This window comes from Mirounga angustirostris, unplaced genomic scaffold (assembly GCF_029215605.1).
Source record: "Mirounga angustirostris isolate CCGP_5_RB_7025 unplaced genomic scaffold, mMirAng1.0.hap1 SCAF_9, whole genome shotgun sequence".
NCBI lineage: Eukaryota > Metazoa > Chordata > Mammalia > Carnivora > Phocidae > Mirounga > Mirounga angustirostris.
The window spans coordinates 70,986,543-71,000,179 of NW_026991717.1; the positions used below are offsets into that span (position 1 = coordinate 70,986,543).

Genomic DNA, 13,637 nt, shown 5'->3' on the forward strand with positions numbered 1-13,637 from the left:
TTCTGCCTCGGATTCACTTTTGGCTCTCAACAAATGACCCAAGGAAAAGGGACAAGAAATTAAAACACATGCAGAGTTTATGATTTAATTCAGTAGAGGTTTTTTTTATTATTATTATTAAAGCAGAATAAAAAGATTCCAGTTCAGCAACATTGGAAGGATAAACGAATTACTAGTGGCTACCCAGTTCGCTCAAGGCATTACCCTAGGTCCACAGTTCAGGTGTGCCTCAGGGAGAGCGAGTACCCCTGAGAGAGGAAGGAGAAGATTTCAGACACTGGTCTCAACTTATTCAACATATTTCTGGAGACTAACTGGTCCTATATCATCACAAGTGACAACAATGAACCCCTTCATGGAGGACACTCGGTACCTGCAGGCAGGATATCTGGTGCCGCCAATGAGCTGACACACTGTCATTTTGAACTTGGTCAGACTCTGGAAACATAAAATGGAAGAATGGTTCTGACAAATCCTCCTCTTGGAAGAGGTGCAGACCCTATTGATATTTCGAGGCCTCTCGTGGATGAAAACATGCTCCTTCTTGCAGGTGTTGTCAGGTCCCCTGATGACTCTTTGTAAGACCATATGGTTGCAGTACCTTACGGGAATGTCACTCTGAGGGTAGTCCACATGCAACTGCTCCATGGTTAAGACCTCTCCTTCCTCATTAAACTCGTTCTCCCAGAACAGAAGCAGCAGGAAAATGATCACCATTAGGATCATCAGGGGTAGGATTCCCTTCACATCTTCTGCTCTAACTCCTATAGAGTAAGAAGAGACGGGACCTAGCCAAAGGTATTCAGATTCCTCCAGCCCCAGCCCCTGATTTGCTCCCCCCTTGGGATATTTTACATCCTTCTTTCAGCTAATTAAAATCTCATGTGAGGGGTGCCTGGGTGGCTCAGTCAGTTAAGCATCTGCCTTCGGCTCAGGTCCTGATCCCAGGGTCCTGGGATTGAGCGCCAAATCGCATCAGGCTCCCTGCTCAGTGGAGAGCCTGCTTCTCTCTCTCCCGCTCCCCCTGCTTGTGCGCTCTCTCTGTCAGATAAATAAATAAAATCTTTAAAAAATAAATAAGTTAAATCTCATGTGACCCTGCAAGCTCCATCTAGAGGTACAGCTCCTCAAGAAAGCCCTTTCGGACCATTTCAGCTCTCCGAGTTTGGCTTTGAACTGTTCTCTGTTCATTCCATTGTGTTGTATTTGTTTTGCTTCTACAAGCTCCTTGAGAGCTCCTATTTCTCCTGAATCCATCCGAGAGTGCTTAGCACAGAGCCGAACATGTAGAAGGATGCTCAAAAGTACCCATGCCTGATTGTTTTTTTCCTATTGCCGAATGACTTCCTTTCCCATAATTGTCTCAACACTAATTCCAACCAAATCCACATGTTTTCAGCACTGTCTACTAATTTTGTTCTTCCCATTTCTTCCTGATCTCTCCTACTAGGCTAGCTCCTCTCACCTTTTGTTTTTGCTGTAGCTCTCAGAGGTAACATATCCTTGTGATCATGGATCAGAGAAAGTCCTTTGTGTCTAGCTCTTCCTTGACAATAACCGGTAGGGAGTCAGTTGAGTGTGGAGAGGGCCAAAGTATAAAGAGCAGAAAGGGAGGAGCCTGTGGGGAGTGTACTTGGGTGCCACAGGGAAGGAGGGCAAGTTACCTTCTGAGTGAGAGCTGCATAAGGCAGGTCCCGAATGTGTCCTCATTAAACAAGCGTGGACTTTCCCAAACGTTTATTAAAACCCTGATGTGTCAAACAATGAATCATGGAACACTACATCAAAAACTAATGATATAATGTATGGTGATTAACATAACAATAAAAATTATTTTTAAAAATCCTGATTGTGTCAGACACAGTATCCTGTTTTTCAGCTTTGCAGTCAGTCCTTACTACAACCCTGTGAAATAGCTATCACCCCCATTTCATTAAAGAAGAGATGAGTTGCAGAAAGCTTCAGGTGGAGAGAGGAGATGGTGAGAGTAACAAGTCTCACCCTCTCAACACTTCACACTTGAACGCCAAGTTCTAGCAAGTGTCATTCCCACAGGGTGTCCAGGACAGGACAGAAACAATTCCCTGACATTAACATTAGTCTTGATAAAGCCCTGGGCTGCTGGGGGAGTATGGCAATGGTTCCCAAACCCTGCTGAACATTGGAATCCCCTGGGCATTTCTCAGTGCCACCTTGAAACATTCTGCTTTAATTGGTGTTGGGTGTGACCTGAGTCTGAGATTAGTAAAAGCTCCTCCAGTGATTCTAAATGGAGGAAATTTTGGGAACCACGGGCCTATGATATTCTTGGGAAACTGACATGGGGAAGGAGCTGAAGAGGGTTTGGTGAAAGACAGTGGTATAAGGCATTGAGAAAAGAGAAGACTTTTTGTTGCTTTCATCTGCTGGTCATTTGATATAGAAATGGGAAAATGGACTTAATTTTACTACTTCTTGCCCTGAAATGATTTCTCTTTTGGAGAGACCAGCTACATAGTCTCCTCTATACACATCGGTGTCTTTCTAACTAATAAGAAGAAAATGATTTTGGGGTGGAAACTACTGGAAAAGGCTTCAAAGAACAGGTCTCTTTCTATATAACAACAAAAGCATAATCCCAGAGCGTGAAAATGAACAACCAGGAGGTTATTATTTACTTTCCCCAAATGTGCATAATTGGCATCCTTTCAGAATTCAAACTGTCCTGTTTGGGATACGTGTTGCCTCGTGCCACCAAGATGTAAATGCTTAATTAATTGTTCCTAGTGAACAAATTTTGATTTGCACACTATCTGCAGAAACATTTCCACTGTATAAGGAGAAATATATATACATATTGTAATATGTTCAATATATCCTGCTGAGACTTCCAAGTAGCTGAATTACAGATGGTATGTTAAATTTACAAACCTGAAGGCGATGTTTGTTATAAAAGTTATCTTCAACTGTGGCAGCTGGACCTGTCTGAACATTTCAGAGAATTACCCTGCAGAAATTGAGCTGAGACTGGGTTCAAATGTTCAATAGTGCTGGCAGCCTGGGAGAAAACACTTGTAATACCTAAAACCAATTAAGAGTTAACGTCTAGATATAAGGGACTCACTCCTGTCAGCAATAAAAAGGAAACTTCAGGGGCACATGGGTGGCTCAGTCGTTAAGTGTCTGCCTTCAGCTCAGGTCATGATCTCAGGATCCTGGGATCAAGCCCACATCAGGCTGCTTGCTCAGCAGGGGAGTCTGCTTCTCCCTCTCGCTCTGTCTCCCTCTCCCTCTGTTCCCCCTGCTTATACTCTTTTCTCTCTCTGTCAAATAAATAAATAAAATCTTAAAAAAAACCCAACAACTTCAGAAGAGAAAAAACTGTCAAAAACAATGAAAAGCCAATTTGAGAAGAGAAGCCAAAATGGGTGATGAACAATGCTCAACTTCATTAGTATTCAAATAAATGGAAATTAAGATAACCAAGAGATATCAGTTTATAACCATCAGATTATCAAAAATTAGAAAATCTTACATCAAGCACTGGCAAAAATGTTAGTGGGCATGAAAATCGGTGTGGTGATACAGGAAAATAATCTGGAAGTATTTGGTAAAATTAAGAATGGATATACCTGGGGCACCTGTGTGGCTCAGTCGTTAAGCGTCTGCCTTCGGCGCAGGTCATGATCTCAGGGTTCTGGGATCGAGCCCCGCATCGGGCTCCCTGCTTGGCGGGAAGCTGCTTCTCCCTCTCCCACTCCCCCTGCTTGTGTTCCTGCTCTCGCTGTGTCTCTCTCTCTCTGTCAATAAATAAATAAATCTTAAAAAAAAAAAAAAGGATATACCTTGAGCCCTTGTGAGTTCTTTCAGATGGAGTACATCTGTTCATCACGGCGTGACTGGTGGCAGAACAGGGCTGGAGGAAACTTAAGTGTCCCTGTTGAAGGGAATGGCTGAGTAAAGAAGCGCTGGATGCATAAAATAAAATAGTCTAAAGCAGTTTTAAATAATGCACTAGATTTACAAATTCAATTAACAACATGGCTAGAACTCGAAAACGGGGTGCTGTGTGAAAAACGGTAAGAAACAGAATGAAAAATTCTTTCCAATACATCCTCCAAGATAAAACAAAAAATTTTCCAAGGATACACAATATCTAAATAGGATGGAAGAACATGGATTAAATACTCTAGCGTAGGTGCCTAGGAGGGTGAGAGAAATAGAAGCAGGCACAAGGAATAAAAGGAGAAATAATAAAACTGAATAAAACAAAAGAGAGGCCTAGCATGGGCAGTAAAGGGATTAGGACATACTCAGTTCTGGGGGGTCTGAAAAGGGAAATGAGGGAGGAAGGAAAGTAGGAAGGATGGAGGGAAGGTGGCAGGAGGAGGAAGAAGAGGAAAGGAAGGAGTTGGGGGGGAAGGGTGGGAGTGAGATGAGGAGGGGGAGGAGGGGAGAAGGAAGAAGGCGCTGAGGGGAGGAGATAGAGGGGGAGGAAGATGGAAAAAGAGGAAGAAGGAAAGGAAGGAAAGGGAGGGAGAAACTGGGTCTGTTTTCAGACGCTTGGCTTGTCCTGAAGCTCCTCCACACACCCCGACCCCCCTTTGCTGAGCCTTAGGACAATGCACGGGGGAGCCACATAGCCGCTGGAAACTAAAATTCATGTCAGGCTGTAAACGATATTAGCAATTCCCCTAATTACTCATTTCGTCAAATGAATAAGCTGCCCTGCAGGTTGGCTACCCAGCTCCAGCACCAGGTGATAGCAGAGGAAGGGAACACTTAACTCTGGGGGCCTCCAGCCGGCACATATGGGGCTCCGCTATGTTGAGACCCCCACATGGAGAGGACGCATGGGTAGAGAGAAATGCTCCCAGAGCTCGCCGGTTTCGGCTCTCCTATAGGAAACTGCGGAGGTTGTTCATGTCCTATGGATGTGCTTGGCCACCCTTGGGAGGCTTCTGCAATTGCCCGATGCCGTGCTCAACTTAAGGCAATGTAGCAGGTGGCATTTTCCAAAAATGGCCACACAATATTTTCCATTCTACATTCTCTTCCAGAATCTTGACACTCCCCTATTAAGAGGTAGCCTCCATGTCCTTTCCTGAGAACCTGGGGGAGCCTCTGGGTCTGCTCCCACTCATGTAGTATATAGTGCAAGGGATCCTATGTGACTTCTGAGACTAGGTCACACACACAGCTTCTGCCCGGCCGGGGCTCTCTTGGGGTGTTTGCTCTGGGTGCCTTCAGCCGCCGTGTGTGAAGTCTGGCAATGTTGAGGCCACCACCTGGAGATGCCCTATGGATAGCAAGAGATGCCCAGATTGCCCCACGCGTTCCAGTTCCCTGATGCTCCAGTCTTCTTAGCCCAGGAGCCAGACTGCTGAGTGGCAAAACCTATGCAACCGACCAGCTCCAGCCACCATGTGAATAAAAACAGGCAAAAACCTCAAGAACTGCCCAGCTGAGCTCAGTCAGCCTCCAGATTAAGGATCTCCGTGATTGTTACTATTTTTGGTCACCATTTTAAGGTGATTGTAAAGCAGCAGTAGATAAGCAGAACACGGGGCTCACCACTTTGCTAAATCTCCCGAGGCAAATCCAATCCCACAAAGGTTAAGTAAGTAATAGATACCAGTGAAGTTTTCTTGGATATAGAATATAAGTTCTCACACAAACAATAATGCAAAATTAGTTTTATTTACTAATTTTTTTAAAGATTTTATTTATTGGGGCACCTGGGTGGCTCAGTCATTAAGCGTCTGCCTTCGGCTCAGGTCATGATCCCACGGGCCTGGGATTGAGCCCCACGTCGGGCTCCCTGCTCAGCGGGTGCTTCTCCCTCTCCTTCCCACCTGTGTTCTCTCTCGCTATCTCTCTCAAATAAATAAATAAAAGATTTTATTTTTTATTAAGGAGAGAGAGAGAGAGAGGGAGAGAGCAAGCGGGGGTGGGGGGAGACAGGGAGAGGGAGAAGCAGATTCTCTGCTGCTGAGCAGGGAGCCTGATGTGGGGCTCGATCCCAGGACCCGACTGAGCCACCCAGGCACCCTGCAAAGCTAGTTTTAAAATCTCCACCTGATGTAAAACTCCCAAACGTTCCTTTTTAACTCCCCAACTCTCTCCATCCCTGCCCGGAGAGCCTCCCCTGCGCTATGGGTTAGCTCACCAGGTCTCCCGGATTCCACCGGCTCTCCCCATGCCCCCTACCTTCCCATCAATCACCTTGTGACCAAATAAAGACCCTTCCTGATCATCCAGTCACTTTAAAAAAATCAGTGAAGTACTGTAAGTAAATATTTTGCTACCTAGTGGGTATGAATCTTACTCTACAAACATGGGCAAGAAATTTACATTTCTTAATTGCTTCTATGTCAAATTGAAATTAATTCTAAGTCTTCTATCATACTAAGCTGGGGAGAAATTCAACTTACGCCATTATTAAGTTTCCTTTTCCTCCCTAGCTAGGGGTCCCGAGAATCTGGAAGGCATACCGTTCTTGCTGCTTCTCACTATGGGCCCTGTAATGGCCAACAGCACCAACCAAGGGAAAAACATTTCCCTTATATAGACTCTATGTACAGAAACTTTAGAAGAATACTTTCAAATAACCTAATTTATTATAATTAGCATATTTATTGTTAGAATATATCTTTTGATCCTAAAAGCTCTTAATAGGAAGAGCCCTCACCTTACTCCAAGTATCTTTCTTAATATCCTTTATTATTTTTGTTGGCTTTTGTACAAATTCCCAGGCTATCCATATATCCTAATACACAACTGGTTTTGAAAAACGAAACGAAAAAAAAGCAAACCTAAAGAGGTTATTAGCTCCCCAATGGCAGCTAATGACAGAAAACACGAAGCGACAGTAGTCTGAACGAGAAGGAAGTTTATTTCTCATGTAAAAGAGAGCCCGGGGTAGTCAGTCCGGGATTGGCGAGGTGCTCCAGGGTGCTGGACTTCAGCCGCAGCGCCTGGCTTCTCCGTCCCGGTCAGAGGGCTGCGCAAGCTCTAGCTGTCATGTCGGCATCCCGCCACCAGGGGGAAGCAAGGCACCAAAGGGGCATGGCACTGCTTTCTAGGGACACATCCCCCAGTTTCCCACACCATCCCCCCTTACGTCTCATTGGCAATAACCTGACCACCTGGTCACATCCAACTGCAAGGGACAGTGGCAAACGATGGGTGTATTCGGGGTGAGCCTGTGCCTGGCTCAAATTCTGGTGCCCTATGACTAAGGAAGAAGGGGAGAACTAGCAGCACTTTTCCTACTTGCCTTCAGGCAAACACTGTTCTGGAAAATGTTAATGAGTGCGCTTCAAGGAAAAAAGTGTCCTGATCATAAGTTTCAGAAACATTGCTTATTAAGATTCCTTCCCTTGGAGAATCACAAGATTCACAAAGCATGAGATTCTGAGAAGCTTGACTAATTTCATTTTATTCAGAATTTTACAAACTGATTTGAGCATGGAGCTTCATTTGACTATTAACTGGTTAACACTATTAACATCCAAAGGAACAGGGTTCCATGGAACATCAGTTTGGGAAATGATGCAAGGGCTAGGAGCCACAGATGGCATCTGAGTGGGAACCCAGGAAACAATAAACAAAGGGAACCTAACTTAAATAGTTCCAATTTGTTAGATTTGGGGGATTGTCCTTCCTTTAATATTCATATAAAAATATTCCAAGGGCACCTGGGTGGCTCAGTTGGTTAAGCATCCAACTCTTGATTTCGGCTCAGGTCATGATCTCGGGGTTGTGACATTGAGTCCCGAGTTGGGCTCTGCTCTGGGTGTGGAGCCTGCTTAAGGTTCTCGCTCTCCCTCTGCCCCTCCCCCCCTCTAAAAAAAAAAAAGAAAGAAAAATCCAAACCGCATCCCTCACTGCTACTATAATTTTAGTTCCCTTCCCAAAATGTTTTAGAAGCTCTCTGAGGAGTGCTTTTAAAATTTCTTGTCCAAAACTGATTTTTCAGACTTCCTTGCTATTCATCCCTGGCTTCTCATAAGTGCTTCTCCCCGTGGGACTTCAGCATCTGGCTGCTTCACCCTCCTCCCAAAGCCTGGATACAGGCCGCCCTATGTTCTCTAACACCCGCAAAACACAAGGATATGGGGTTGAGAGAAAAATCTTAACACTACGGGCTCCCTGCTCGGCAGGGAGTCTGCTTTGCCCTCCGACCCTATCCCCTCTCATGTGCTCTCTCTCATTCTCTCTCTCTCAAATAAATAAATAAAATCTTTAAAAAAAAGGGGGGGGGGGCGCCTGGGTGGCTCAGTTGGTTAAGCGACTGCCTTCGGCTCAGGTTATGATCCTGGAGTCCCAGGATCGAGTCCCGCATCGGGCTCCCTGCTCGGCAGGGAGTCTGCTTTGCCCTCCGACCCTATCCCCTCTCATGTGTTCTCTCTCATTCTCTCTCTCTCAAATAAATAAATAAAATCTTAAAAAAAAAAAAATCTTAACACTAACTCCCATGGACTACTTCCAGCAACCATCAGCAGACCTTCACTAGAACTCCCTTTGAATGTCCCTTTCCTTTGTCATTCTTTTTTTTTTTAAGATTTTATTTATTAATTTGAGAGAGAGAGAGAGAGAGAGAGAGCGCACATGAGAGGGGGGAGCGAGAGAGGGAGAAGCAGACTCCCTGCTCAGCAGGGAGCCCGATGCAGGACTCGATCCCGGGACTCGATCCCGGGACTCGATCCCGGGACTCCAGGATCATGACCTGAACCGAAGGCAGTCGTCCAACCAACTGAGCCACCCAGGCGCCCTTCCTTGGTCATTCTGATATGGGGTTTGCTTAGTCCCATTATCCCCTGGTTTATATCTCCTTTTCTTCAAATCCTGGGGCTCCCGCCCCCTCTAGTGGTGACCACAGAATTTCCGTGGAGGAGGCAGGAGACAGTGATCGTGCCACAAGGAGGCGCTAGGGGCACTCTTCTTGAAGATGCATTTTCTGAGTGCTTCTCCAAAAGCTGAGGAAGCATGAATTGCCTCTATAATAGAATGGGAAAGGACAGTCGTTGCAGAGTGTATCGGGGGAGGGTTAATGACCTCATCACCGGCCCTTAACCGCTCCTTGGCCTACCACTGCCTGGCTCTCACAGATTAAAAAAATACATATGTATATATGTGGTGGAGGGAGGTGGCTTCTAAGTGAAATGCATCAGAGTTTCTTGGCTTCTAATTAAAAATACAGAAACCTGGGCCTTACCCCAGACCTACTGAATCAAAGTCTCTGGAGGTGAGGCCCTGGAATCTGCATTTGTAATCAGTAGGCCATCTCTGGTGATTATAACGCACGCGGATGTTTAAGGGTCACCACAATAGATGAGCTCCGAATTGGTAAACAGCATAATTTCTAAAGCGTTTCACCCATTCCACAGTAAAACTGACTTTTACATTATAATACGGAATACTCAGTACCCAGACAAAGGGTATGCACTTGCCTCATGTCACATGACTAAAGCAGCTCCCTGGAGTATCTCCCTCCCTGGACAGTGGGAGGACCTGCCCCCAAACGAACCTTGGAGGAGGGAGGATTGGTCTGTGTTCCTTAGTTGTGGTGCTCAATTACCTGTGCTCTTTCAGCAAGTCTGGAAGTCATTTCATAGGGGATCATTGAGGTGAACTGGGGTGGTGTGGGTCCACCAGGGAGGGAGGTTCCAGGGCCAGGCAGGAGTGCAGGAGAAGTGCCAACGTGCCTGTGGGTTGGCAGCAGGGCCAGGTGGGGGTGGGAGCTGGTAGTGAGGAGCTGGGAATGGCTTGCATTGAGGAAGGTCACTTAGGGCAGAAGGGGCTCTCCTCCCCCACCATTCATGCCCACTTCTCTATCACCCAGCTTCCACCTTCTAGCCCCTCCCTGAAGGTTAAAAGGTTGGAAGTACTTCTACCTTGGGATCTGATTTCTTTTTTCCCTATTCATTTCCACTAAGGAGCCCTCCCAAACCATTTTCACCTCCTACCCTAGTGTGGAGAACAGTCAGATGATAGCTTGCTTGCTTTTTTGCTTTCTTTTTTTTAAAGATTTTATCCACTTATTTGAGAGAGAGAGAGAGAGGGAGAATGAGCGATGGGGAGGGGCAGAGGGAGAGAAAGAGAAGCAGACTCCTGCTCAGCAGAAAGCCTGATGCAAAGCTCAATCCCAGGACCCAGAGATCATGACCTGAGCCTAAGAAGGCAGACCCCAGACGACTGAGCCATCCAGGTGCCCCGGTTTCTTTCTTCCTTTTCATTCTTTCTTTCTTTCTTTCTTTCTTTCTTTCTTTCTTTCTTTCTTTCTTTCTTTCTTTCTTTCTTTCTTTCTTTCTTTCTTTCTTTCTTTCGTCTTTCTTTTATGTATTTATTAGGGGGGTGGGGAGGGGCAGAGGAAGAGGGAGAGAATCTCAAGCAGACTTCACACCAATCCTGGAGCTGGACAAGGAGCTCAATCTCATGACCCTGAGATCATGACCTGAGCTGAAACCAAGAGTCAGTGAATGAGTGAGTTAACCAATGCTTAACCAACTGAGCCACCCAGGCACCCCGATAGGTTTCTTTCTAATCTTGAAAGTGGGCCTCACCTGTGAGGAAGTCTATGCTGGCTCCCACAAACTCTCAGGCAGCCAAAGTAAGCCCCTGTATCAGGAAATATCTCTAAGTGCAGTGCAAAGGGCATGGGGCCTTACCAACTCCTCCAGGAATCTTTCTTTAAATTAACCCACCTCCATCTCCTCCTTGAGTCTCCTTGAGAAACCCTTCTGCATGCTTCCTGTACGTAATTTAGGCTTAGTGATTGCTGTGTGGGGCTGCAAAAGGTTTATTTGGCCTTCTTTCCCACATGCTGTGGGCTTCTGGAGATTCAGAACAATGAACCTGTTCCCTCTAGCACACTGCCCGGTACTTCACAGGTGATCAAAAAGTGTTTGCAGAGTGGGTGTGTGAAAGAAAACTCTTAAGATGGAGTCAGACAGGTGAAGGGGCTGGAAAATGGAGCCCGGAGCTGTTGGGGAAGGAAGCCTGAAGTGCGTCTTCACGCAAGTGGAACCCGAACCTCAGGCCCCGTGCAAACAACATCCTGAAAAACAGCCACACGCCTTGGCCACAAGGCCACAAACACTCTTTTGCAACCATTGCCTGTGATTCTCGAGTCACATTCTAATAGCTCAGCATTATTGCAGCTAGCTCCAATCACATTTCATGAAAAACAACTCCTGTAAATTCTCTCTTTTCTCTTTAAATACCCTAACCTCCCTTGTCTCGGCAGAGCACGCTTTTGGTCCACTCGGTGCCTTCCAGATGGCCATCCCTAAGACCCAAATAAACACACATTTATTCCGCAGCTTGCCGTTCTGTCTGGTGTTGGTCAACAGACGAACAAGGGAAAAGACTTGGAATCCTCTTCTTCCTCTGCCACGGACTAGCTGTGTGATCTTGGGAAAGTCGTGTCACCTCTGAGTCTGAGTTCCTTCATTTCTCAAGTGGAGGTAGGAGAAAAGAATAAAGGAAGAATTTGACTCCGTAAGGTTCCCTTCCTGCTGTCACAAACTGAGTTTCTGAGCTAAATTTAAATGACCCTGATGGCTATTCTCTTCAGATGACAGTTTTCTGGCTATGACTTCTATTTTCCCCCACACACAGAGGGAGTAGAGATGTGGTCTCCACCTCTCAGCCTGGAGTCAGGGTGAGCAGTGGGGAAACGAGGGGGGCTGGCTCCTGGCCACCAGGCCCAGAAGTGGGGAGGTGGAGCTCTGATTCAGGAATGTGGTGGACATGGAGTAACCCTGTGAAATGGCTTAGGAAATTGACATTTTGCTCAAAGGGACACACACCTGCCCAAATCAAGAACACTTACTATTACCCAAAAGGGGGGGGCAAGAAGCATGAAGCACCCCTCTTCTTGAGGGGTTTGTTGGCTACCTTTGGCAACTGCAGAGCAGGTCCCTAGACAAGCTGTTACCTGCAGGATTCAGGAGATACCTTTCTAAGCCCCTGGGCCACCTGCCAACTGCCCTCCCACTGGTTTTGTCCAGGTGACAGCATCAGACTAGAGCTGGTGTGTGTCCAAGAACAAGCTGCTCCTGACTTGGGCAGGCCGTGTTCAGAATCAGATCAGAGGCTCTCAATCTGAGCCTCACAGTGAAAAGCCCCAAGTTGTGAACAGGGGAGATCCTGTTCTCCCTTGGGGTCAAAGGAAGCCCTTTTTGTTGTGTTTTGTAACTTTATGTGTATCTCTGAAATGACTGCCACCAGGCCATGGCCCAGGAGAGGTCAGGTTGAAGGGGAGGTTGCCTAAGCCTGTCTTTCTTTCTTTTCTTTTTCTTTTTTTAATTTTATTTATTTATTTTATTTTATTATGTTATGTTAGTCACCATACATTACATCATCAGTTTTTGATATAGTGTTCCATCTAAGCCTGTCTTTCTTTTTTTTTTTTATTCTTATGTTAATCCCCATACATTACATCATTAGTTTTAGATGTAGTGTTCCATGATTCATTGTTTGTGCATAACACCCAGTGCTCCATGCAGAATGTGCCCTCCTCAATACCCACCACCAGGCCAACCCATCCTCCCACCCCCCTCCCCTCTAGAACCCTGTTTGTTTTTCAGAGTCCATCGTCTTTCATGGTTCGTCTACCCCTCCGATTTCCCCCACTTCATTCTTCCCCTCCCGCTACCTTCTTCTTCCTCTTTTTTTTTTTCTTAACATATATTGCATTATTTGTTTCAGAGGTACAGATCTGAGATTCAACAGTCTTGCACAATTCACTAAGCCTGTCTTTCTAACAGCTACTTGGTAGGCCCCCTGTCCATTCAGATTTCCACTTCTGAGAATGCTTTGATCTTAGCATATCTGGCTTCTCATGTGTGTCCCCAGGCCGAGCCCCCCAGCAGCTTCCTTTGAACACTCATTGAGGAAGGACCATTAACCCAGCCTTCCCCAGAGCACCTCCAAGGACAGTCAGATGTTTCATACACTCCCAGGCTCTGCTCTCCTCTCCCGGCCAGTTCCAGCTCCCCTGAAAATCAGATAAGATTCCCTGAAAGAAGAGGAATGATTGTCCCCTGACCCCACATAATCATTGAGGCCCTAAAGAATCAGATTCATTTAAAAACACAAACAAATAAACCAGCTCCCTTCTCAATCTCAGCCTCCCAGTGAAAAGCCCCAAGTCGTGAACAGGGCCTGGGAGCCCGAAAGCTAGGTTCCTGTCCTGACACTGGCTCTGCCACTAACTAGCTCTGTGGCCCTGAGCTTAATTCCATGGCTCTCACCGACCTCCTTTAATAGTGGCTGGGAACTGGAATACACGCGGTGAAAACAACTGATAATTTTAGAGCTGGTAAAAGCCATCCAGCCATAACATTTCCTGATGCAGGAGGACTCTGTGCTTATTAGAAGCTGAAACGGCGCTCCCCCATGGCTTTTTGTCAACCTTATTATACCACAGTAATCTTTTTAAAACACAAATCTGTTTCTGGACCTGTGGTGTGCACCCCCATCCCCACCAAAAATGTGTCAATGGCTTTTCGTAGTCTTAAAATAATGACCACCGTCCTGACCTCTGCCTACCAGACCTTGTATAGAGAGCCTCACCTCAAACCACTCTCTCTGTGTCTCTCTGTCTGTCTCTCTTTATCCCTCCATACACTCCTCCTTTCAGTTCCCTA

The 13,637-nt window shown here is 46.1% G+C and overlaps 1 protein-coding gene across 1 annotated transcript; it reads right to left on the reverse strand.

Moving 5' to 3' along the window:
* Positions 1–288: 288 nt before the first annotated feature.
* Positions 289–726, reverse strand: RNASE12 (ribonuclease A family member 12 (inactive)). The gene has a single exon (XM_045901939.2). The coding sequence runs from the start codon at positions 724–726 to the stop codon at positions 289–291; it is 438 nt and encodes a 145-aa protein (XP_045757895.1).
* Between the last annotated feature and the right edge of the window lie 12,911 nt (positions 727–13,637).